At 41.4% G+C, this 27,411-nt stretch overlaps 1 protein-coding gene across 1 annotated transcript; it reads left to right on the top strand.

Annotated features, from left to right (window-relative positions):
• Positions 1–9,646: 9,646 nt before the first annotated feature.
• On the top strand, positions 9,647–27,202 carry LOC110520149 (serine/threonine-protein kinase 24). Its single transcript, XM_036974516.2, has 11 exons — positions 9,647–10,222; positions 17,427–17,657; positions 20,129–20,185; positions 20,578–20,686; positions 20,802–20,959; positions 21,624–21,809; positions 21,960–22,105; positions 22,313–22,445; positions 22,790–22,858; positions 23,994–24,133; positions 24,303–27,202. The coding sequence occupies exons 1-11, from the start codon at positions 10,181–10,183 to the stop codon at positions 24,334–24,336; spliced, it is 1,305 nt and encodes a 434-aa protein (XP_036830411.1). The 5' UTR covers positions 9,647–10,180; the 3' UTR covers positions 24,337–27,202.
• The last annotated feature ends 209 nt before the right edge of the window (positions 27,203–27,411 follow it).

The raw sequence follows: 27,411 nt of genomic DNA, 5'->3' as shown, positions 1-27,411 counted from the left end.
TCTGCCTTTTTATCTAGATAGCTAGACTGCAGAACAGCAGTGGCATGCATTCATGGGTGCCAAGGGAAGCCAGGCTTCCCCCAAAAGAATGTACAAAGAAAAAAATACAAAAACATAGAAAATAGTGTATCTTTAGTCTCTCTGTGTTTCATAAATGTCTTTCAATTGGCTGACTGTATCTCACCAGATAAAGCCTCGAGCAAATGAAACAGCGCCCATCTGTCTCAGTTTGTGTAGCCCGTCTCCCTGATGCTGTCTGATCAAAAAGAGTACGACATTGTTGCCGCCCGTAGCATTGAATGCAAGGGAAGCCAGCAAGTATTTCATAATAATAATAGCCAATCATCGTTGAGCTACAGTGCCTTGCGAAAGTATTCGGCCCCCTTGAACTTTGCGACCTTTTGCCACATTTCAGGCTTCAAACATAAAGATATAAAACTATATTTTTTTGTGAAGAATCAACAACAAGTGGGACACAATCATGAAGTGGAACGACATTTATTGGATATTTCAAACTTTTTTAATAAATCAAAAACTGAAAAATTGGGCGTGCAAAATTATTCAGCCCCCTTAAGTTAATACTTTGTAGCGCCACCTTTTGCTGCGATTACAGCTGTAAGTCGCTTGGGGTATGTCTCTATCAGTTTTGCACATCGAGAGACTGACATTTTTTCCCATTCCTCCTTGCAAAACAGCTCGAGCTCAGTGAGGTTGGATGGAGAGCATTTGTGAAAAGCAGTTTTCAGTTCTTTCCACAGATTCTCGATTGGATTCAGGTCTGGACTTTGACTTGGCCATTCTAACACCTGGATATGTTTATGTTTGAACCATTCCATTGTAGATTTTGCTTTATGTTTTGAATCATTGTCTTGTTGGACGACAAATCTCCGTCCCAGTCTCAGGTCTTTTGCAGACTCCATCAGGTTTTCTTCCAGAATGGTCCTGTATTTGGCTCCATGCATCTTCCCATCAATTTGAACCATCTTCCCTGTCCCTGCTGAAGAAAAGCAGGCCCAAACCATGATGCTGCCACCACCATGTTTGACAGTGGGGATGGTGTGTTCTTTTACGCCAAACATAACGTTTTGCATTGTTGCCAAAAAGTTCAATTTTGGTTTCATCTGACCAGAGCACCTTCTTCCACATGTTTGGTGTGTCTCCCAGGTGGCTTGTGGCAAACTTTAAACAACACTTTTTATGGATATCTTTAAGAAATGGCTTTCTTCTTGCCACTTCCATAAAGGCCAGATTTGTGCAATATACGACTGATTGTTGTCCTATGGACAGAGTCTCCCACCTCAGCTGTAAGATCTCTGCGGTTCATCCAGAGTGATCATGGGCCTCTTGGCTGCATCTCTGATCAGTCTTCTCCTTGTATGAGCTGAAAGTTTAGAGGGACGGCCAGGTCTTGGTAGATTTGCAGTGGTCTGATACTCCTTCCATTTCAATATTATCGCTTGCACAGTGCTCCTTGGGATGTTTAAAGCTTGGGAAATCTTTTTGTATCCAAACCACAACAGTATCTCGGACCTGCCTGGTGTGTTCCTTGTTCTTCATGATGCTCTCTGCGCTTTTAACGGACCTCTGAGACTATCACATTAAATGCAGGTGCATTTATACGGAGACTTGATTACACACAGGTGGATTGTATTTATCATCATTAGTCATTTAGGTTAACATTGGATCATTCAGAGATCCTCACTGAACTTCTGGAGAGAGTTTGCTGCACTGAAAGTAAAGGGGCTGAATAATTTTGCACGCCCAATTTTTCAGTTTTTGATTTGTTAAAAAAGTTTGAAATATCCAATAAATGTCGTTCCACTTCATGATTGTGTCCCACTTGTTGTTGATTCTTCACAAAAAAATACAGTTTTATATCTTTATGTTTGAAGCCTGAAATGTGGCAAAAGGTCGCAAAGTTCAAGGGGGCCGAATACTTTCGCAAGGCACTGTAAACTGAGTGAGGTCAGCTGTGAATTGTACTGGTGTACCCAAAAAAGTATCAAGGGAAGGGCTTCACACCAATCACAACACATCAGAAGCAAAACTTCATTGACAGAACAAAATTGAATTGTTGCATCATCACGCTGTGTTGTTGTCCTCTGGTGGCTAGCTAGCTAGCTAAAATTGTCCCTTTCCTAAATTAGCCATGGATGGAGATTTGGACTTGTGGTTTAATTAATTAGGCAATTAATTAGTCAGAAATGTCGAAAACATGAACTTGCATGATCATACTGTAGGTCATGTAACTGTTTGTTACATGCAATATGTTTTGTGGACTTCACTGGGCAGATGTTGCTCTCCGGTTTTGTGATGAAACAAAGGTGTGGTGGAATTTATTCTGCCACTGTCTCCTTATTGTCTCGGCCTTAGCCCTATATATCACGGTGTCAAGACATTTGAACTAACAAGATATTATAAACCAAACAACGCAATTATCACAACACAGGTTGTAACATGGATTTCCCCCCCCCCCCCCCCCCAGCTTGGCTTCACTGGTGATTTTACCCATGCACCGCTACTGTAGGACAGATGGCCATTATCACTGCCCCCAGTGTGAAACAATCAAGAGAGATAACATGACAATTCACCTGCTGTCGTCTCAAGGGGCTTCTCTTGTTGCGTCATCTACACTGCCCTCCATGCCTGCTTGGTTGTCTATGACAAACAGAAAGTGTTTTTTAAATTATTTTAGATTAATGGCTATAAATCAATCTCTGAATGTGTTACCATGATGAAACCATTTTCTCCTGGTGCGCTACGATGTAACGATTGCAGGCATATGCTTTGTGGCTGTGACGTAGGGTTCAGCCAGGAGTTGATGGACAGTTGGAAGAGCGAATGAAAGTGTAGGAGGGACATCCCGGCTTCAGGTGACTTCAGATTTCACATCCTACGTTACAAAGGCTCACAAAATATACTCTGTGTCCGTGGGAATCAATGCAAGCCATGTCGACCTATGGTGTCCACAGATCTAATTGTAAATTAAAATTTTGGTTGGAACTGATACCAGAACCACACAGGTCCCCTAAACAGGGGACTTTGCAACTAAGAGGTTTTAAAAATGATTTTGCCACCCACATAACCCGAAAACATACAGACATTTCCAAAGATTGTAACAGTCACAAGCCATCTAAAAAGCATCTGTGTAGATGCTACAAATAGGATATTAGCATTTTTTTTTAACTAAAAGGATTTTCAGCACGTACAGTAAACCTGGGGCAAAAGTCATTCCATCAGGTGTGAGTTAAAGGAGTGTCTTTGCAGAAAGGAGTAATCTACCCTTCAGTCAGTGTGAACATGTCTGTTCACAGACTGTGTTAACACACACAGTCTTAAGAATTTCTTGAAACAACAGTTTTCAAAGAATCTGTTGCATGCACATTTGTGGGAGAAACTAAAAAGGCAACTTGCCTAAAGAGGCAAAAAGCTGCCCCAGAAAGCTCATGTACCATTTTCTGTTTTGGTCCAATTTGGTGAATCCCCAAAACAGATCGGTCTGTCAATACATGAGCCCATAATAAAGCATTTTAGTCAGCTTGGCAGAGGAAAAGTGACCTACACAAACAATAACACTTGGCATTGCCCCTTGTGATGGCATATCCTGCCATCACAAAAGTAAACATAGGAAAATTGCACTTATTTGAGACAGACTGATTCACCGCAAGAACTCCAAAATGATGTCATCTGGCCGCCCACCAATGACTTGGAATGCACTGTTCAATATATACACAGAGGAAAAAGTTCCAGGCAACCTCCCAGAAGAAGTAATCAGTTTTAAAACACCAACTGAGTATGCTACACAGTTATTTCTTGCATATACCAAATGCACTCTCTGTCCAGACCATCCAAAGCTTCAAAAACCAGTTCAGATAACTAAAAAAAGGTGTAATCTCTTTCTCTCTCCCCCCTGTCTCTCCTTCAAATGTTTCCCCAAGGACTTGTGTGATGGCCCCACTCTCCATGGATGGACACACGCCTGAGGCTACTGTGGGAAACTGTTTTTCTATGCAAGGGTCTACTGTTATGGTTGTGAATGGAAAGGTATCATGTAGTTATGAAAGTTCAATCAGTAAGGCTGGTCTGAATGGATCGTCACTTTTCATTCATCAAATAAACTCATAACTCATATCGCTTTCTCTCACCCATCAGCATAGCAGGTATGACTATGATGGTGGTTATAATGTTACCTCATCAGCTTAGTGTCATGTTTCTCCTCCTCCTTTACTATTAGCAAGTGTTTCGGAATGTCATCCACCTATTTAACTTCGGCCTATGAGCATGGCACACTAAGTCAATTCCACCACGGTTGCTGATTAACCTATGGGCTCACTCATGCAATAATCACTTCCCTTTCTTTCAACCAATGGGCGTGAATCTAGGGGAGTATTTCTATGTCATCTCAAACCTTATCTCCCACTTGATGTTTTGCAGCAGAAGTCTTCCAATGACCCCCCCCCCCCACCACCACCAACTGAAGGCCCGTCATCAGGGTCCCCGTTCTCCCAGTGGGTTCCGATGCCAGCTGTCCAGGGCTACCTGTCATCAGCATCTGGCTCTGAGGAGTATTCCTCTGAGACGAGGCCTAACCCAAACTAAGTGCAAACCAGATGGGATGGCGTATCGCTCCATGCTGGTTAAGTGTGCCTTGAATTTGAAAGAAATCACAGACCGTGTCACCAGCAAAGCACCCCCACACCACCTACTCCATGCTTCACAGTGGAAACCACACATCCGGAGATCATCCTTTCACCTACTCTGCATCTCACAAATGCACAGAGTAGGTTGGAACCAAAAATGTCAAATTTGGACTTATCAGCCCAAAGGACAATTTTCCACCAGTCTAATGTCCATTGCTCGTGTTTCTTGGCCCAAGCAAGTCTCTTCTTCTTATTGGTGTCCTTTGGTAGTGGTTTCTTTGCTGCAATTCGACCATGATGGTTTTGCGACTGCACTTAAAGTTCTTGAAATCTTCCGTATTGACTGACCTTAAAGTCTTAAAGTAATGATGGACTGTCGTTTCTCTTTGCTTATTTGAGCTGTTCTGGACTTGGTCTTTTACCAAATTGGGCTATCTTCTGTATACCACCCCTACCTTGTCACAACACAACTGATTGGCTCAAATGCATTAAGAAGGAAAGAAATTCCACAAATTAACTTTTAACAAGGCACACCTGTCAATTGAAATGCATTCAAGGTGTCTACCTCATGAAGCTGGTTGAGAGAATGCCAAGAGGGTGCAAAGCTGTCATGAAGGCAAAGGGTGGCTACTTTGATATTTCTCAAATAGAAAATACACTTTTTTGGTTACTACATGATTTCATAAGTGTTATTTCATAGTTTTGATGTCTTCACTGTTATTCTATAATGTAGAAAATATTACGAATAAAGAAAAACCCTTAAATGAGTAGGTGTGTCCTAACTGGTCCTGTATACCTCATATTTTCCCTAGTGTTATTAGCCTACCTCCTCTTTCTCGCTCCATCGTTACTTCATTCCTTCCTGGCTTTCAACAGTTAAATGAAATACGTTTCGATGTCCTTATCTTCATCATTCTAATGACATCCTTGAATAATATGGAACTAGAATTAGATGCGGAAGGTCTTCTCTTTATGAAGATTGAATGGTTATGGGTCTGAATGAATAACTGCCATAGCCTACCGCCGTCTTGCGTTCGGTCTTCTTTCAAACTATCCCGCGAGATATATGATCTGCTGTATTTAACATTCAGCAAAAAAGGGCTTGCCTCCCTTTTTGAATAGTCTATTGGTATAAGAAATGCAAAAAAGAAAGAATGTCCAGAAAGCTATTCTAGTCTAGCTTTTCCTGTATGGGACTCATAGAGCTAAGGAGCGTTTTTAAGGAGAGAGGCCAGCAGAGCACAGGTGTGTGCATATTGCACAAGAGACGGCTATAAATTATAAGCTTATTATGCATAACCCATCATTAATTAGATACATATAAGGTGAATAGTGCATTGACTAGTGCACTACCTGAAAGAGGTAGGCTAGGACATCTATATATATAGGCCTATATATCAATCTAGAACAGGATGATCTATTTTGGATGCAATTTGAATCATGGAGAGAAAGAGTTGATGGAGAGAGACTGTGAGAGAGTGCTCGCGCGTGCACTGATTTAAAGCAACGATATTCAAGTGATAGGCTGTTTTAAAACTCTTTACAATAAAAAAATAAGGTGACCCCTAAAACCAGATGGAGATGGATACATTTGACGGGCATTCGGTCTTTATATTACTGTAGCATAGCTGCAGCAAATGCAGACCTACCTGTCACAAGAATAAAAGGTACCATGATGAGATAGATGATAGGTCTATATGCATTGTGAACTGCACTCCATACTGAGATGGACTGTCTGTCCCCACCATGAGCATTGATGATTCATCATGCAGAGGCCGTAGAAGCCAGATTTAGACATCACATATAATTTAACAGTTCCATTTCACTCCATGCTGTTCATTTAAAGAATTGATCATCATTTAACCGGTTTCTAGCAGTTATCACGGAAAAGGGACTGGTTTTGGGCAGTAAATCCCAGTAAATCTCAGCAACCGGTTTCCCTCGATTCAATTCTAGTCTACATTTAGTCATCTGTTAGGCCCTGTGCTGAATTTGAATCATTCTGATCTGCCCAACAACAGGGGAAAGTATAAAGTAGAACAGGTACAGTGCCACTACACTACACTCTCCTGATAACTCTCTCATTCTATGTCCTCTGAGGACACACTCATAGCCCTCTTGCGGCACGTTGTTTGCGTATTGGGAAAGCCAGCCCTGACTCTATGGGTGAAAGAGTTGAAGTCTTCAGTGCCCATGAATCATACCTCAAAGGCCAGATCTGATGATGTAAATATGTGACGTGTCAAATCTTTGTGTTTTTTCCTCCTGCAGTGGGCAGAGTTTGTCCTCTTCGCCTCCCTCCTAGTGGCAGTGTTTGTCATCTTCTCCATCATGGCCTATTTCTATACCTACATGGACCCTGCAGAGATCGAGGCCCAGTTCAGGGACAAAGATGGTACCGAATGCAGAAAAAAGATTCCATTGCCCATCACAATGAAGATGATAAAGCCTAACAAACAACTCTCAATTCATCTGTCAATTTGCATAAGTGTGTGTGCGTGCGTGCGTGCGAGAGGGGATTAGAGAAAGCGGGAATTACATGAATTTGAGAAAATACACACATCAAATGCAAGCAGAAAGAAAAACATGGTCATAAAAAAACAAACACATTAGTAATAAGGTCCTCAAACAGCTTTCTGAATTGCCAAAGGCACCAAAACATTTTGAAGATTGTTCCACAAATAAGGTGCAAGAAAACTAAAATTGGATAAATCTAACTCAGTAGAAACCCAAGGAATTTCCAGAGTTAGCCATCCCTGACACCCTGTGTGGTAACTCGTACTGTATGTCTAAAGTTTAGTATTGATCTTAGGTACAGTAGGACTTTTTGTAAAAGGACTTTATAAAACATAGCAATGTATCAAACTACGTGACATCAAAGAGGACCAACCAACTTTCTGGTAAAGAATGCAGTGAGTACAAAAATTGTTGTCTGTAATAAAGTGGTGAGTACTGTGAAAAACTGCATCTAAAGGCTTTAATGAAGTGGCAGCTGCAACTCCAATATACTTTGTACAAGACAGCTTTTCATCTATCCAGATGCCCAGATATTTGTAAGCAGGGACACAATCAATATGGACACCATCCAAAGTACACATGCTTAAATCATTGAGAACAACAGATACAGTACTTAGTTTAACCTGCATTCAATACTAATTTCAGGTCAATAAAGTTTTTCTGTAATACAATGAAGGCAGACTGTCGTTCAGATAGAGCATGGGCAACCATAGGGGCAATAGCATACACAACAGTATCATCGGTATTAAATTGCAGGTTACAATTTTTTTACAGACTTGTTAAAGTAAACAGGGATTCATTTTAAGGATAAATTTTAGCTAGGCAAGAAAGGCAAGGGTCACCACCTTTGTGAAGGGGGAGTACATGGGCAGTCTTCCAAACCTTGGGGATAGTATGAGATATAATCATCAGGTAAAGAAATATGGGTTAATTATTCAGCAATCAGGGGGCAGAAAAAATGGATCAAACAAATCAGCCCCAATGGATTTATTTTACATCAATCTTTAACAAGGCATCTAGTACATCACAGAAAGTAAATGGTTGAATACCAATGCTATTATATTATAGTTTTGATATGCACAAAATAACTGCTCCAAGTATGGTGCAGAGAGGGAAAAGGACATTGGTACTATATTTAAGATACATTTAAAGTCCAGACTTTTTAAAGCTTTCAGCTGTGAAAGAAAATAACAAAACATTACAAATGGAACCATATGTTATTTCTTAAAAGTCTAAGCTATTGGGAGTGGGGATCCCTTTAGGTATAAAATAAATATATATATATAAAAAAATGAATAGTCTCCATTTTGATAGTCTCCCCTTTCGGACGCTACAGACGTTTTCGTGAGAATACCGATTTTCGGGATGGGGTCACCTTTCACCGCAGATGTGGAAGTTCGACATCGGCAGATGGGTGGATTGAGACACATCCAATGCAAAAAACATATCTCTAAGCTTAACCTGATGGATTTTGATGAGGATTTTTTTATTATGTTACTTACATTGACCCACAGGCAGTAGTGGTAAAGTACCAAATTGTCATACTTGAGTAAAAGTAAAGATACCTAATGGAAAATTACTCAAGTAAAAGTGAAAATTACCCAGTAAAATACTACTTGAGTAAAAGTCTAAAAGTATTTGGTTTTAAATATACTTAAGTATCAAAAGTAAAAGTATAAATAATTTCAAAGTAGTACTTTAAAGTATTTTTTACTTAAGTACTTTACACCACTGCCCACCGGTGCATCAATCGGCTCTAAGGGGTTATTCAAAATAACTGTAAATCATCCCAATGTATCTAGATCAGGATTCATTTTGTACACTTGTATATGTTGCATTCTTTTTATATAGAAGTTAGTGTGTATTAAAAAACACATTTTTCTTGATTTGATTAAATATCTGGAACAATTGTTTTCCTTGTCATTGCTTTAAAAAACATGGAGAGACAATTTTTGTCACGGCTGTTATTTAAGCTCACTTACATTAATCTAATTTGTCTGGGGATAATTGGGCATAATAACATCCTGTCCTTGTGATTGGCCTTAGACTATAACATAAATGTTGAAAGGAGGGCTGGGTATGCATAAGCCAGTAACTTATAACAGTGATATTTAGGGACATAATTAGACAATATTGACCAATATTGGACCAGTGTGCTTGCTCCCAGAAAGCTCCAATGTAACTACTTCCCAAATAGGGCTACTGGCTTCTGATATTTGAAGAAAAATATACACCCCACACACGTGAAAACTAGGTTTATAAATTTTACTGAAGGGATACAGTAGTTACCACAGCCACAAAGTCAATAAATGTAATCAAACATTTGCTTTTTCGTCTTAATGTAAGGTTAGACATAAGGTTAGCAATGTGGTTAAGATTATGGTTATGTTTAAAATCAGATTTTAAGAAGATACATTTTTAAATATGCATGGTTTAGCCATAACTATGACTTTGTGGATGTGATAACTAGTGACGACCGTCATCCCTTCGTTCTATGACGTTATAGCACAGCTGTAGTTTTTGTGGAGTGTGATTGGTTCCCCTTATATGTGAATGACAGCAGTCAAGATGGCGGACGGCAATAGAGAAAAGTGATGAGGACAGGACAACAAATGATACAACTAGCCTCAATTTAGACATTCAATATCTTATAATTATACTCACTGTTCACCGGATATTTGCGAAAACGTTGCGAATTAATCAGACTTGTGTGGAAGGTGCGCAGAACCTAGTTTGCGCTTATGTTAAAGATTTAGGTAGCTAGCTAGCCAGCTGCTAACGTTATCTGCGGAAGAAGAGGCACGTTGCAGCCAAAAAACAAGCACTGTTTTTGAGCTGATTGCGTGGTAGACTTTTGTAAATTCGGTCACCGATTATAATACCTATAACGCAAGGTAACGTTAGCTTGGCATAAACAGCGTTGCGTTCTCCGATTTGGGCTTGCTAGATAGAAAAAATAGCTAATCGGGTTCGCTATCTAGCTAGCGTCAACTGAGTGAGGATTTTTTTTTTTTACTGACGACATGGCTCACTCCCCGGTTCAGAGTGGCATTCCAGGGATGCAGGTAAGTTTTATTTCACCGTCCTTTCAGCTCATCAAGTGGTTGGTCTCCTTAAATTTCTTTGCAATACTTTAAGCGTTTAGCATACCTCCTAGCTACTGTAACGTCGTTACTGACTCAAGGAAGTCGACTTTATTATTGATATTGTCCCATCCACACTAGCTAGTTTTAACTCGTTTTTTTTATTTACCAGCTAGTCCGCTATGGCAAGACATAAGGTATTGATGAGGCCGCTCTATTTAGTCATATTAATGTTGAGCAGAGATGTGGCTATATTTGCCCCATGTTGCAGCATGTCTCTGCCAGTGCTGCTGTAGTCCTTCAGAATCCAAGAGTAGAATACTTAAATATCCCTTTCTTTATATCTGAAAGGTATTACCGGTATCAAATATCAAATTCTAAACTTTTCTTTCTGCCAAACCACCTAGTAATTATTTCAGCGAAGTTCTACCTACAGGCTTTAGTATTCCCGAGCTGACAAGTTAAACATCTGTCGTTCTGCCCCTGTCCCTAGGCCGTCATTGAAAATAAGAATTTGTTCTTAACTGACGTGCCTAGTTAAATAACGGTAAAGTAAGAAACGTAGCCGCAATGCTGAGGTGGCATTCGGCATACACTAATGTCTTGGTTGCTAGGCAGCGCCTCGTTTACCATCCTCCTGGCAGTTCTAAACTTTGCAAGGCATGTCACTTCGCCCATCACTAAGCAGTGGTGTAAAAATATTTGAAAGTACTACTTCAGTCGTTTTTTTGTGATATCTGTACTTTACTATTTCAATTTGACAACTTTTACTTCACTACATTCCTAATTAAAATGTACTTTTTACGCCATACATTTTCCCTGACAAACAAAATTGCAAAAGTACAATTACTCACTTATCAAGAGAACATCCCTGGTCATCCCTATTGCCTCTGATCTGGCGTACTCACTGAACACAAATGCTTTGTTTGTAAATTATGTCAGTGTTGGAGTGTGCCCCTGGCTATCTGTGAATAAAAAAACAAATTAAAACAAGGAAATGGTGCAATCTACTTAATATAAAGAATTTGAAATTCTTTTTACTTTTGATACTTAAGGATATTTTAAACCAAATGCGTTTATACTTACGTAGTATTTTACTGGGTGACCTTTACATTAATAGAAAATGACTCGAGTATCTTTACTTTGAATCAAGTTTGACAATTGGGTACTTGTTCCACCATTGCTACTACACGTGCACTGTTTTCTTAACTTCAACTGGATGGCTCCATAAAGAATTACTGTGGGAAAAATATAACTGAATAAGGAAAAGATTGGGGAAAAACGAGGCTAATGCAAATAATATAAGGCATGTATCAAATAGTTTCTTACTGAAACTCCCAAACTCAACCAATCCTTGTAATACGTTTGAAGCAATAGGCTATATACCCACGTGTGGTCAGTTAGATGATCATTTCAGAACTGTTTTGATTGGGACAGCTCCATCACACTGCTTAAGACAAGCGTGGGGACTCATCTTGATAAATCAATCCATGTCAGATTGTTGAATCTCCGAATCTGAGATTGAATCTCCGTTTGGATATTGGTTAGGCTCAAATTCAAATCAAATGTCACGTCCACTACAGCCCCTTACTGTGAAATGCTTACTACAAGCCCCTACCCAACGATGGGCAGTATTAAGAAAAATATTTACAAAATAAACTAAAGTAAAAAATAAAAGAGCAACAATAAAATAACAATAAGGAGGCCATATACAGGGCTGGCAGGTTGTCTAGTGAAAGAGCTTTGGGCCTGTAACCGAAAGGTTGCTGGATCGAATCCCTGAGCTGACAAGGTAAAAATATGTTGCTCTTCCCCTGAACAACGCAGTTAACCCACCATCCCTCGCCGTCATTGTAAATACGAAGTCGCGTAATTAAAAAAAAAATACAGGGGGTGCCGGTACCGAGTCAATGTGCGGGGGTACAGGTTAGTCGAGGTAATATGTAGATAGGGATAAAATGACTATGCATAGATAATAAACAGTGAGTAGTAGTAGCAGCAGTATAGTCCAGGTAGCCATTTGATTAGCTGTTAAGCAGTCTTATGGCTTGGTGGTAGAAGCCTTTTGGACCTAGACGTGGCTCTCCGGTACCGCTTGCCGCCGTGCGGGTGCAGAGAGAAGTCTATGGCTAGGGTAGCTGGAGGATATGGCAATTTTTTTAGGGCCTTCCTCTGACACGCCTGGTATAGAGGTCCTGGGTGGCAGGAAGCTTGGCACCAGTGATGTACTGGGCCGTAGGCACTACCCTCTGTAGGGCCTTGCGGTCGGAGGCTGAGCAGTTGCCATACCAGACGGCCATGAAACCAGTCAGGTTGCTCTCGATGGTGCAGCTGTAGAAATTTGAGGATCTGAGGACCCATGCAAAATCTTTTCAGTCTCCTGATGGGGAATTGGTGATGTCGTGCCCTCTTCACAACTGTCTTGGAGTGTTTGGACCATGATAGTTTGTTGATGTGGACACCAAGGAACTTGAAGCTCTCAACCTGCTCCACTACAGCCACGTCGATGAGAATGCGGGTGTGCTGTTCCCTCCTTTTCCTGTAGTCCACGATCATCTCCTTTGTCTTGATCACGTTGAGGGAGAGGTTGTATTCCTGGCACCACACTTCCAGGTCTCTGAGCTCCTCCCTATAGGCTGTCTCATCGTTGTTGGTGATCAGGCCTACCGCTGTTGTCATCGGCAAACTTAATGATGGTTTTGGACTCGTGTCTGGCCGTGCAGCATTGAGTGAACAGGGAGTACAGGGAGTACTATGGTGTTTTTCACTAAATGTAATCCATAGAAGGGTCCTTCTAGAGGAAGGATTGTTGATTTATATTTTACATTTGTATCTTAACTTTAAAACTAGCAGAAATCCCACTGGAACTTTGCTATGCCCCTAGAGAATATTATGTTCAACAATATATTTACAAATTTGCCAAATCAAAAATCGTATTTTCTATATTCAGGTTTATATTTTGTTGCAATGCACGATATATAGGTGTGCCTATCGGAATCGTCCGATATTAGCTAAAAATGCCAGCATCGGCCCGATGTCAAGTTTAATGCCGACGACATCGGTTTTGCACAAAGCTGACCTATAATAACGTAGGTAGATGACGTCATGACGCCACGAAAAATACAGTGCTACACAGAACAAAAGTAGAAAAATACTAAGTGCACTTCCAACAGCTGAACAAGTTCAAGTCGAGCAGTCATTTGAAAGAGTAAGAACATTTCAGCAAGACAACTCAAAAGCAAAATCCATTAACGCCAAGCTAATGGAATTCATTGCCCTTGACAAGCAACCATTCTCTGTCATGCATGATGATGGCTTTTGCCGACTGGTCGAGCACCGGTATACACTACCAAGTAGGCGCTATTTTTCAGATGTAGCCCTACCGGAGTTACACAGTATTGTTGAAACGCACATCCGTGAGCTACTTGCTATGGGCGTCGCTGCTATTAGCTTCACGACTGACATTTGGACCAGCGACGTCAGCCCCATGAGCATGCTGAGTCTGACAGCACAATGGGTCGACGAGGATTTCCTACTGAGGAAAGCCGTATTGCATGCTCAAGAATGTGTCTGTTCTTGTTCTCTTACTGCCGCAGCCATTTCAATGGCATTTGAGAACATGTTTGAAACTTGGAAACATGAACACACTCCTAGCTCCGTTCGAACAACTGACTTGAGAAATACGCTAATCGTCTGCGGCAGACGTGATACTATCTGTCATGGCATTGAAACGCCTGCTCAAAAAAACTACCGACAGACCATGGGGTTAAACGTACAAAAGTATTCGAGGCTGTAAACGAGCGATTCGGTGGCATTCTCTCTGAGCCTCTTTACTGTGTTGCCATCATGCACGATGCTGGGTACAAAGGCCGTTACTTCGATGCAGACAAGAAACAGGGTTTACGTGAACTGTTACATACACAGCTGGACCAGATGGAAACAGACAGTGACAATGCACACAGAGGGAGAGGCCACGGACAGACAGAGCTGAAACTTCACTGCTTGACATGTATGATGAAATCCTGGTTGAGAATGAAATGACTGATCAAATGAACAACGAAACAGCACAGCAAGTAAGTGAAATAAATTGATTTGGATTGTTTTACTGGTAATGGGGACATGTGTAAATGCCAACAACTTTTTTGTGGTGTGTGTATCCTTTAACTAGGCAAGTAAGTTAAGAACATTCTTATTTACAATGACTGCCAAACCCGGACGACGCTGGGCCAATTGTGCGCCACCCTATGGGACTCCCAATCACGACCGGATGTGATACAGCCTGGATTCAAACCAGGGACTGCAATAACGCCTCTTGCACTGCGATGCATTTCCTTAGACTGCTGCGTCCGTGTTTTTATTAACTATTTAACTGTACTAGAATGCTTAAAATCTAGCAAAAAAATGTAATATCGGATATCTATATCAGGGTTTTTTTGGCAAGGAAAATATCGGAATAGGCGCAAAATGTCATCGGTGCATCTCTAATATTTTCCAATCTTCATAAATTAATATCAGCAAATTATTAATGTAAATACTATTCATTACAGAGCAAGTGGTAAAGCTTCATGACACCAGTTTTTTTTTTTTGTAGCACTTACAGATGAAATATTATGGTGTCTTAAAGGAGGCCTGGGTAAGGCCATAAAGGTCACACATGCTACAACGTCAATGAATGATTTCTCCATAATGCTTTAATGTCAACAATACTCCAAAGGATCTTCTGTTGATTACGTTTTGTGAAATTCCCCAATATCATGGTTTTGTTCTAGTTTCGTGATATAACATGTTATTGAGGTGTCTGCCATTTTATGAGGCAGTGGAAAGTAAGTCTTTACTTTTTAACAAGAACTGCCAGGATATGACTTATCTCGTAAAAGCTAGGTCACTTGGTCTTTCCCCATTCAGACAATGGACATAAGACTGACATTCTCATGGGGGCATCTTGGCATAGCCTTGAGTAGGGCTGTGACAGTCCATGCAATTTTGGATGACTATTATTGGTTAGGCAAATGACCATTGTCATATGTAATTTTACATTTTTGAGGCACATTTTCTCTTCGCCGACGCTCTTGACTTCATGTGCTGCTGCTGCAGGAGGGAGGGCATTGTCTGGGAAACCAAACACTCGTTGGCTTGTTTCAGCAAGGACCAAAAGTTTTGTCATGTTGGTAAGGGTCCAGGTAACCGCGGAAAAGGGCTCAATTGCGCAAATGCCCGGCTGCCCAGTCGTCAGTCAGCTGTTCGTTTCACCCACGTTTTTAATTCTAATGATTGCCAGTTATTTAAGTTTCATGACGGTCTTCCTCCATAATTGTCGGTTACACGATTATACGCTGATTGTGCCAGCCCTAGCCTTGCTGCATGAATAGTCATGTTTTACCTCCATACTGTCCTCTCCTGAATAGTGGCAACCTGGTTCATGCTGTGTCCAGCATGGGCTTGGAGAGCAGGTCCAGAGAGGGTGATATGGGGGGGGGGGTGAGCTTCAGCCCTCATGGCGCGGACTGACTGCAGTGGACCACACAATCGGGTGGTGCAGCTGGTAGAGGATCAAACACATGCTTTTAGAGGGAGGTTTCGGGCAGCTTTAGCAGTCGTGATAAACCTGCTGACTGTGGGAACAGCAAGTGTTTTTCCAGCATGTGGAATCTGTAGTGACAGTGCCCAGTGTTGTTTTTCCCCATTGTGACCACAAGTCAGACTCAACAGGATGATTTTCACCTGGATGACCACTGCTGTTTTGGGCTTTTGTTTGCCTTCATTTTTCTTCACCCCCGTCCCTTTCAGTCTCTTGACTTAAGGCTCTCTTGGAAACTCAAGTTAATGAGTCCTCTTTCCCTTCTTTGTGGCAGATTTACAACATTCTCTAGGGGGATGTCTTGAGAGCAATGGCTGCACAGGCATTGTTTATCTGGTAAATTAAACTATAATTCTGGTGCAAGCAAATCAAGTCAATCTTCAGAATGTCTCTTAATGGGTATCAAAATGGTATTAGTGTGTAGGAATATGAAATCTTTATGCCTCTATTGAAATTAATTGGACATTATCCATTGATTTGTAAAGCGGTATTGTGACTGGGAAATGTTCCTTCACACTATTTTATGCTGCAACAAATGTGCTTCTGCTTCAGGCAGTTAATCATTGCACTGCAGGAAGTATAAAGATGTTATTGGTTCCTACTTTTGGGACTGCAAAGCTGTGACTCCCCCAGATTAACTTGTATTATAGCATTTCATGATCGGCCTAATGAAGCATGAAGAACTGAACGCAGGCTACGCAGCCCTAATACATTTATATTCTAGTAATTTATTAGCAGACTACGTTGTGCAAAGCCTATATAGCTATTATGTGTCCTTGCGCTCACGCGCTACAGGTTCATAAATGCAACTCATAGCTTTAGCGCCTTGAATGAAATCATTATCTTGAAGAGCGAGGCACCTTTGCAACCCGCTAGTGTTGGACAGGCACGCTTTGCATTGAATAGTCAGCCTGGGTAATATTTGGTAACACTTTATTTCACCCCCCCCCCCCCCCCCCCCCTGTCATGAGGCCTAATATCATAAAATGAACATAGCAGATCATAAATAGACATGACCACACTAGGCTAATTTAAATGTACCACGGCGTGCTCCTCTGCAGTGTCAATGTTTATGCTAAGTTTGGTTTCACGTCTACAGTCTGCGTCTTGCCGTTTGCTCTAAAAGGGCCTAGCTGGTTTGAAATGCACCATCCACATTTTGTTGACCTTGTTAACCCAGATATGAAACTTTATTTGTATTTTTTTAAATAAATAGGTAGGGCTGAGAATTTCCAGGGACCTCATGACACATAGGTGCCGACGTGATATGGTACAAGAAAAGAGGGAGACATGAGAAAACAAGTTTTGATCAGTCGTGGAAATAAGTCCTGAATTTTTTTAATTAAATGTAAAAAATGTTGAAGGTTAAAAATAATATTGCAATATTGTCAAAAGGATATATAGGATATATATATTGGCAAATAGCTATTGTTTTTCCACAGCACTATTCTTTTTAGGCCTATGATCTAAACCCAAACAGGCTACAACCAGAAACTTAAAAACCTTTGCTAAATCTCTTGATTGCATGGTCCTTATTTACCTGGGATTGAACCATGCCTGCTCTGCTGTTTTTATTCCAACCCACTTTTGTTTCTTTCCTTCCCTCAGAACTTTAAAGCTGATCCGGAGGAGCTGTTCACCAAGCTGGAGAGAATAGGGAAAGGTTCTTTTGGAGAGGTGTTCAAAGGCATTGACAATCGGACTCAGAAAGTAGTGGCCATTAAGATAATTGACCTTGAGGAGGCAGAGGATGAAATCGAAGACATCCAACAGGAAATTACAGTCCTCAGCCAGTGTGACAGTCCCTTCGTTACCAAGTATTATGGCTCATATCTGAAGGTAACTTGACTCAACCAAATGTAATATCAGAATGCTGTGAGAAAGGATTTAGGCTAGATGGTCAATCCACAAATTGTCCTTAAATTTTTTTTATTTTTCTACACACATTTGAGATGCTGTGCTCTATTTGTGTTACACATTTGGTGTAGTTTTTTAAAGTATAGTTGTCAGTGGTGGGATGTGTAACAATTGCAGACAACTGTATGTGGGTCAATAAATCATTCATACGGGCAATGGGACAAGGCTCCCATGAATTGTGCCTGAGCATTAGGCCTATGGCATGGATTGGCACTGGTGCTGACGAACAGAACACACAAGCATACATCATACTTCCCTTCACATTGGCCTATATTACCTTCAATACATGTCATGCAAAGACAGGAACACTATGAAAAACCAAGAGACATTGAGCATCCTGTGTTGACTTGATTGTGAGAGATTGCATCATTTCCTGGCCTCGGTTGCTGTCAACCATAAGTTTGAAGTGAATGTGGAGTAGACCTGAGTACTTGTAGACTTACATGTGATCGGGCTTAAGTGGCTCTCACAGAGCATGTTGTGTGTTAGTGGTTTACTTAAGGCCAGTGGGGAGAGTGCCAGTGGGCTGTCGGGTCCAGTTGTGCTGATGGATGGATGGATGAAGAGGGAGGGAGGCTAGCGTTGCGTGACTAACAGTGGGACAGGCAGCAGGTGCTACTCCAGCCCTCGGCGCGCTGGATCACACGGCTCAGACCCTAACATCTGCTCAGAGAGAGCCGCCTGACAGCCTTGCAGCTCTGCTCTGGAGAAGCCAGCCAGCTAGCAACAGCCGGGCTCATTCTGCCCATACCCTGTTCAGACAGTGCTTTAGGCTACAGGCTAATTGTCTATCAGGCCTTCCAAGGGCGTCTATGCACACTGATCTTATGCCGTCTCTGATAAGGTAGGCCAATCATGTAGAACAGAGGTGTCAAACATACGGTCCGTCCCGTGAGGGGATCCAATCTAGCTCGAGGGTGGTTTTGAGTTGTGGAACTGATAATGCACCTACGTTTCTTTACTGTGTCCAGCTCGCTAATAATCGCCACATTTTGACGACTAGGAAGTATAACCACAAGGCCTACATTACCTGTTTATAAGGGGGAAATCACTTCCGCAGCATGCACGGCCATTTAGAAACAAAAATGGCCACTCGGGCAGAATGCCCTTAATGACATAGAAGTTATATTATAAATAAACCATATTGCAACCTGTCAACAGAGGTTTCAATTTGGTTCATTTATCTATTATTCAGATATTTCCCCCCTGACTTCCAACCTTTTGGTATAGAAGTTTTCTTCTGCAGAGTTGGTCATGTAGTATTTTATATTTGTGCCGGATCATTGCTCTTCCTTATGGGCCGTATGAGTGCATAGGCTACTTCCTAATCTCCCGGGTATTGTTAGCTGTGAGGGTTTGGGTCAGTGCATGGCTGTATATCTAGTATTGTGTAAGGATCAGCCACCAGCATCTAAAACATAAACTCTTCCACATTGCTACTAGTGAGGAGACACTTCTCAAGACCCCAGGCGACGTGCTCTGTCTGATGGAGGCTATTGAGAGTGTGTGTAACTCTCATGTCTTCTCTCAGCGTAGGCTTGCTCCCTCCCTAAGACGAAGGGGTTCTTCTCCCATGTGATTGGCTCAGTGCATGGCCCGTTACTTCACCTACTGTTTGATTTGGTTATGGTTTACATATGAAATGCTCTGTCTGCTCCCATACTGAGGATACTTTCTGGTTAGTTAGTATGTCAAGGTGCTGCTGATGCACTCTCAAAACAGGCTGGAGAGGTTCCTGCCAGGGAGACTGACTGATTTATGGATCATCAAGTCTGAATGGTCTTGCATTTTGACATTTTGGCCTAACCACTGGACTGGTATATCTAGAACCTCTATTAGTATTTCTTTGACTTAAGGCTTGCCTCCCTTTTAGAAATGGTGTATAATGCTCTCTCAAGGTTATCAAGTCTGCTATAATAACGTGTAGGCCTAAACTGTCCTATTGGATGCCAGGCTTTAGGCCACTACACCTAATGAAAGCAAAGGGGCTTCAGCCGTACTTCATTTCCTCCTCCAAAGCACATTGTTAATGTGCTGCTTTATTGAACTGCACTTGGTCCAGGCGTCACTAGGCTGTTATGGCTTCATACCTTAAATGACCTAATTGTCCGTTATCTAATATGATCCCTGATGCGGCCAGATGTGCTGTGATTGGCTCGCCCCGACTCACTGGGGGAAGGGATGGCTGAAGTGCTTAGCTTAAGCTGCCTTTTAATATGTATGAAAATGGTAGAATTTTTATGAAAGTGGAGGGAGGAGATTAGCGCTGTCTTGATTTTGATATTTAATTTCCCCTTCCACTCTATTCCAGTATGATGCTAAATAATAACTGTACAGGTTGATCTGCTTTAATGGAGACTCTGCGTAATTTCTAAAATCATTCTCATTTTCAGGATGCAAAATTATGGATTATTATGGAATATTTAGGAGGAGGATCAGCTCTGGATTTGGTAAGTTTCCCTAAGATTGAGGTGATGTAGGCCTACACAATCCAAAGGCTATAATTAAGCAATCAGGCACGAGAAGGTGTGGTATATGGCCAATATACCACAGCTAACTGCTGTTCTTATGCATAACGCATTGCGGAGTGCCTGGATACAACCATTAGCAGTGGTTAATGTGCCTTATTGCTGTTATAAACTGGTTACCAATGTAATTTAAAGCGGTAAAAATAAATGTTTTGTCATACCCATGGTATATCTCATTCCACGGCTGACAGCCAATCAGCATTCAGGGTTGGAACCACCCAGTTTATAATCACATTTCAGTCACTGTGCATGCAAGTATCTAACCAAATATTGGTTCAGGAAGACCCTTGACACAAGCCTTCTTTCTGTTTCAGTTGGAGCCGGGTGCCTTGGACGAAACCCAGATAGCCACAATTGTCAGAGAGATCCTGAAGGGACTTGAGTACCTGCACTCTGAAAAGAAAATCCACCGAGATATTAAAGGTACTGTTAAGAACACTTAGTTTCATCCCTTTAACAACATATTACATCCTAACATAGTATTGTCTCAGTTTAGATGTCTGGACAGCTGTCTAACTTAACTGTGTTTTCCCCCCAGCCGCCAACGTGTTGCTGTCGGAGCAAGGAGACGTGAAGCTGGCAGACTTTGGAGTGGCGGGGCAGTTAACGGACACTCAGATAAAGAGGAACACGTTCGTGGGCACTCCGTTCTGGATGGCACCTGAAGTCATAAAACAGTCTGCGTACGACTCAAAGGTCCGAAATACCACAAGCGCTCTCTCAGGTTCCAGGTTAAGATGAAACGGCAGTTCATAGGTTCATCCACGTGTTATGGAATGTTAACACAGTTTTGAATACTAACTCTGTTTCCATAATAGTCCAATGAGGATGTCCCCCCCTCCCCCCGGTACTGAAATGTGCTGTGTAGAGACATTGCAGGTGTAGCTTCAGCTCTGTGACCTGCTTTGATTACACTGGAAGTCCGTGCACAGTGCTGCACACAGATGGAAATATCACCAGGCACATTAGGAACGGCCACAACTCGACACCTTGCGGATAACCAGAAACACCACACGGTCTCATCCCGGGTTGACTCTAGTTCCTTAAATGGGCTATTACAGCCTCAGTTGATATAGGCCTACTAAATCGGGCCTTTCTAGTGTGTGTGTGAATGTTGCTACTAGCTAGAGTGTTAATGTGTGACTATAAAATGCCACCCTCCATCTTTTGAGTAAAAATCTCTAGTCACATCTCAAGAAGTGTTGTTTGTCACTTTCATCCAGTGAATCGTGCCGTCTGTAGATCAGTTGCATCACCAAACCGGCCCTGTTGGTATTTCCTATCATGTCTTTGAAGTGTGTAGTGGGAGTGTGACGAATTTGTACTCAAAACATTCTCCCTTTTTATTGTTGTGTCTCAGGCGGATATCTGGTCGCTAGGCATAACGGCCATAGAGCTAGCCAAAGGAGAGCCGCCCCACTCAGAGCTCCACCCTATGAAGGTCTTATTCCTCATCCCAAAGAACAACCCGCCCACACTGGAAGGAAACTACTGCAAACCCCTCAAAGAATTCATTGAAGCCTGTTTGAACAAAGAGCCCAGCTTTGTAAGTGGTGTTTGGGGAGAAATTGAGCTCAAATTGCCATTCTGATAATGGTCTTCTTTCTAGAAAGTCGACCCTTTGTACATTATGCAAAGATGCTAATGTAGAGCACATCCAATATTTACACTTGCTTGACACTCTGCGCCTCCTCAGAGGCCAACTGCCAAAGAGCTGCTGAAACACAAGCTGATCGTCCGGCACGCCAAGAAGACATCCTACCTTTCAGAGCTGGTGGACAAGTACAAGAGGTGGAAAGCAGAGCAGTCTCGGGAGGAATCCAGCGACGATGAGTCGGACTCGTAAGTCATTCCCATTTGGTCCCTTCGTCTGTCCTCTAGTGTTGTTCATCAGATCGTAGTCACTCTTTTCTCTGCAATTCTCACAGAAGGGGTGGTTTACCAGATTGTGTTTTGGAACAGTTCACTGATACGCTCTTTTTAAAGGTGCGTGCTTCAGACTGTGTCTCCATGTGAGGTTGTCTAAAGGTTGTTGCCGTGTCTTGTCAGGGAGCAGGATGGCCAGGCGTCTGGAGGGAACGACTCTGGGAACGATGACTGGATCTTCAACACCATCAGGGAGAAGGACCCCAAGAAGTTTCAGAATGGAGCCGCCCAGCCTGATGAGCTGGAGAGGAACAAGGTAAGGTGGCACCTGGTTGAAATAGCAATATAACAAGTCATATGAAAGAGGATTCAAGAGAAAAATGCAACTTAGTTTGGGAGTTTGATTCTCATGGTTATTCTCACCACAAATGCTGATTTTAAGCATAGTGTATATTCATACCTCAAGGTTTCTCGTTTCAGTTTTTTAAATTTTTTAATATACATCATGTTCTAACTAAAGTAGTTCAGGAAGTGGTTTCTGGGCGTTTTCAATCTCATGTGGTGTCTCTGTTCAGTCTGCTGACCTTACTCTTCTGCTTTTTCTTATTTAGCTCTTTCTCTTCGTCATTGTTGTAAAATGAGTGACACTTCCTTTTTCAGGTGCAAGAAAGTCCAAAGCGGCCTTTGTCACAGAGCTTGTCCACTATAATTTCCCCTTTGTTTTCTGAGGTAAGAATGTATTTATGCAAATGTAGGGTATCTTCTGACCTCTTGTGGTGATCCCATTTCTATTTTTATTATTTCACTGAAAGGTATAAGAGAGAATCTGTCAAGTTAAATCATTCAGTGTCAAACTGTTCTGAGATCTGTGTTGAAGCTTTTGAGGCTACAGCTGCACACCATTCACATATATAGAGCCCCACCGTGGAGGTGTCATAATAACCATAACCTAGTGATCAAACGAGGAAATGGTTCCAATTGTTTTTCCACCATTTTTCCCATAGGAGATTTTAGAAACACTTAAAATAAGGGCTGTGTTTCGTGTAGGTTTACCCTGGCGTGACGTTTTGATAACCATATAAATCTCTCTCAGACCAGGTGACCTTTATCAATATATTCAGCTCCATTTACTCTCAGATTTGAAAATGCTAATTACCATCGAAGTTGACTTAATGTAAAACTACAAATCCTTGCGAGCTCCTGCACGTCATCTCAACCTGAAACCTTCGCTGACAGTTATTGTCAATTTGAAACTTGCACAAGACAGTTCACAGAATTGTTCATTTTTAAAGAAATGTTGCCTATTTATTCATTACTACATTTAGCTAACATAAGATAGTTAATCCAGAGATTCTTACCTTTGCCTCGATTCTGCAGTCTTGTCCACATAATCATGCTATTTGTAGTTCTTTATGATGGCCACATTTAACAGCTAATTAGCTTTTCATTTTTGGGATTTAAATACATGTGAATATATTGATAAGTCAGCTTGTCCTAGAGAGATTTACATGGTTATACAAACGTCACGCCAGGATGAGCCTACCGGTAAAACGGCATTTATTTAAAGTGTTTTGAAAATCCCGTATGGTGGAAATACAATTGGAACAATTTCCCTGTTTGACCGCTAGGTTTTATGGGTATTATGACTTATACTGTGGTACTCTATTAGGATGATCCAGTAAACCATGTGTCAAACTCATTCCACAGAGGGCCAAGTGTCTTAGGGTTTTCGCTCCTCACTTCTACTTGATTGAAGATCACTAATAGGTGTTAATTGAAAGAAAAAAACAAACCCGCAGACACTAGGCCCTACATGGAATGAGTTTGACAACCCTGCAGTAAACGGTCTCTCCTTCCCTTGCAGCTAAAAGAGAAGCAGGTTGAGGCGACCAATGGCAAGCCAGAGGCTGTAGATGAGTTGAGGGAGGCCATTTTCCTGGCAGAAGAGTCATATCCTGGCATCTCTGACTCCCTGGTGTCTGAACTAGTGCAGAGACTACAGAGGTAATGGCAATACCATCATTGCCCCCATGATTTCATTTAGGTTATAGCTTCAAGTTTTCTGCTCATACATTTTCATTTTATTCCAGCATTCGGGTGCAGACCTGTTGTTTCTCACACCTCCATTCCAAGCTACGTCTTCCCATTTTTAATTCCCCCTTTGTTTCTGCAGGTTCTCTCTACCCGGGGCCGCCGCCTCTCAGTAAGACCTGCTGTGTCCAGCAACCATCCACCTCCCACCCATAGCAGCAGTCAGTCCATGGCCTCTGACATCAACAGCCAAGATGAAGTCTCCCAGGAAGTTCTCATCACTCATTCGCCTAAAGCAAAACCTCGACCCACTTTATCTCTACTTGTCCACGCCAACATATTGTCACATTGGGGACAGTCAGTGGCTAGTTGATAATCTGCCACCTTAACTTCCACCTGCTGTAAGACATCTTAGTCTCATTAACTCCATGAATGCAGTTTATTTTAGGGGGGGGGGGGATTTCATTCACAATTCTTCTAAAAGAACCATTGATTAAAAAAAGTTGGTGTGGATTATTCCGAAATGTCTATCTGCAGCCTTGGGGGAGTATGTAACTTTCTTTAGTTTGTGTGGTTGTGCGAGTCAGTGTGTGCGAGCGCATGTGAGCATCTCCCTTGATATCCTGTGAAATGTGCGGTGGAGATTTGAAGCATTCGTTTTGAAAACTCAGGTGTCCTGCTTTAAGTGGATGGGGTCCTCTGGGAGATGGAGAGAGCTCTGTTGGGTGGCTGTACAAACTTGTAAATAGGCACATTTTTACAGATATGGAGAAATAATGGCGTGTACGCAAAGGAATCACTGTGTACAAATGGCCAAATGCTTCTGTAGATATATTCTGTTAGAAAAGGTAAATATTTAAAAGACATAAATGGCCATAACTGAGATTGCCTTGCCTTTATTACTTGTTCTTTTGTATTTCAATCTTTGATTCCCTCTTGTTTTAATACATTTTTCGAGGACACCCATCCATTCAATGGCTGCCCCCTGTCCTGTTTTTATGTTGATTGACACTTTGGGTACCGACGTTACCTAAATGCCCTTTGACCTTTTTTGAATTCACACTATGTTATGGCTGTCATTGCAATGCGGTGGAGACCATAGAAACACAACCTGTCTAGCTGGATCACATCTAATCCTCTCCAGTCGACACACTGGATGCTGTGTTCCCAGCTTCATCTTCATGAGGCCACATGGATTTATGATGAGATGATGGTTGGATTGTTCCTCTCTGTCCATCACTTGTGTTAGATGAGCGCTATAGTTTAGCTCTATGGAAGGTTCACCTGCCCTCTCCTTTTAACATAGCAGTAACTTCAACTACTTAATCCTCAACAGACAAGTCTTCCTGGGAGCTGCAGTGGTACAATCGATTCCCTCTGTACCAACCGCTTGAATTGCACTTGGAAAATAAATGCCTTTTTTATTGTAGACAAAGTAGCCATAGACTGTAGCATGAGAATTATTGTATAGGTATGTGTCATGCTACATAAGGTCTGTCCACCTGAAGCAGCACAGCTTTGAGAACAGTAGAACCAATATGATCTCCTGTAAATTGGATTTACACACACGGGGTTTAGTTGAAACGGATTGCAGAAGTGCGTTTAGTATATTCATACTAGTTGACGTCGCTGCTCATAGATCTAAAAAGTAGCAGAAAGCCAGCAGCCATTAGGAAACATACTGCACTTCCCTGCTGCTACAGACTCGGTGTAGTTTGAAATGAATGTGCATGAAAAAATAGCTCCTGTGAATTGAACCGCACAGTATGCGTTGTAGCATACTACAGGACTCTGAACATGATGTCCTGGACCTTGAGTGTTAAAAGCCTTAGCATCTTTGGCGAGAGTGGAGTGCAGAGTCACAGCTTTAAAAAGATTTGAGCCAAGCCTCTTTTTTGTTGTCAATTTTGGCCATTTTGTAATTGGTAGAAATCCTGGAGCTATCAATACATGTATGCAGCAGTGTTTCAAATAAACAAATCGTGGCAAGGTGTTTAACTTTGAATCCCATTCTATCGCAGCATGGACAAATTAACGATTGACCTGCATTTAATTTTATTTTTAAATATAATAGTTTTAGTTGCATATTTTACATGGGGTCAAATCCTATAAAGCACATCAATTCAGAAGTACGTACAGTGGGGCTCCTATGGGATTTCAACAGCTACTGGGAACCTTTTATATTAGTGTTCAGACCAATTTTAGCTGTCCACTTTCCCTCTGAGTTTGGGCATTTGGGTTTGGAATTATCTTGCTTTATTAGTCCAAATTTAACTTGCAATCACATCCATCTAAGTAGTAAGTAGCCTATTATAATTTTTTTTTAATGTAAACCCCCCCTTCATTATCAACTCTTTCCTCTGACTTCTGTCTTCTGCTAGTAAGATTTGTAGGAATGGACTAGACCGCATGTTGTAGTTAATAAAGGAGGTACATCATGCATTTTCATTTTGGACTATACAAAATATTCCCACATGAACATATTCCAAATAGTTGCCATTTACCCCATTTATTCTATTGAACTGTTTAACAACATTTGACTGGACCCCTGAATCTATTTCAATTTTCCCCCTTTTGTCACATGTAGACACACCTTTTTTGTTGTAATTTGCACCTTGTGGAGACTGTCCAGTTTGATTATCTGTTGCACTTTGTAAGCGTTTCATCAGGATTCAAGAAAACAATTGGTACTTGAGGCTGTAGTTCTTTTTTCGTTGTCATTTGTTAATTGATTACTACTGTACCTTTTTGAGTATGGCAATAAAGCAGAGGTCATCAGGTCACATTTCTCAGCGCAGGTATATTCTATGGAACAAGAATATTTTTCTAACTAAAGAGCAGTATTATAGTATAGAATAAAACCAATATTGTCCTGTTATTAATGATAGTTATCACAAAGTTGACATTTCATTTTCTGTAACATTGCTGACCGTTTATAGTCCTGTTTATAATCCTTGCTTATGTCACTCAAACACCAAGGTATTGGACTCTTTATAAGCTTTCAAGTGATTAAGAAAAATAAAAATCTAATGCAAATATAAATGGATGTCTTTGTGTGGAGCAATACTGTTTTCTTAGCACCGAACAACAATAGGACACAGGTTGTTAGGGCACTATGGCACATTCCGTTCTCTTCTAATTCCGTTAGTTCCTTGGCCCGTATAACATCACCAAACAGGTGTGTAAATGCAGCCCTTGACAATGTGTAGGACAAAAGGCCCTGAAGTTTGATGGCTAATCTAAGGCAGCGA

This window comes from Oncorhynchus mykiss, chromosome 3 (genome assembly GCF_057628025.1).
Source record: "Oncorhynchus mykiss isolate SJ-2025 chromosome 3, ASM5762802v1, whole genome shotgun sequence".
Taxonomy (NCBI): Eukaryota; Metazoa; Chordata; class Actinopteri; order Salmoniformes; family Salmonidae; genus Oncorhynchus; species Oncorhynchus mykiss.
This window is presented reverse-complemented; position numbering and strand designations above follow the sequence as displayed.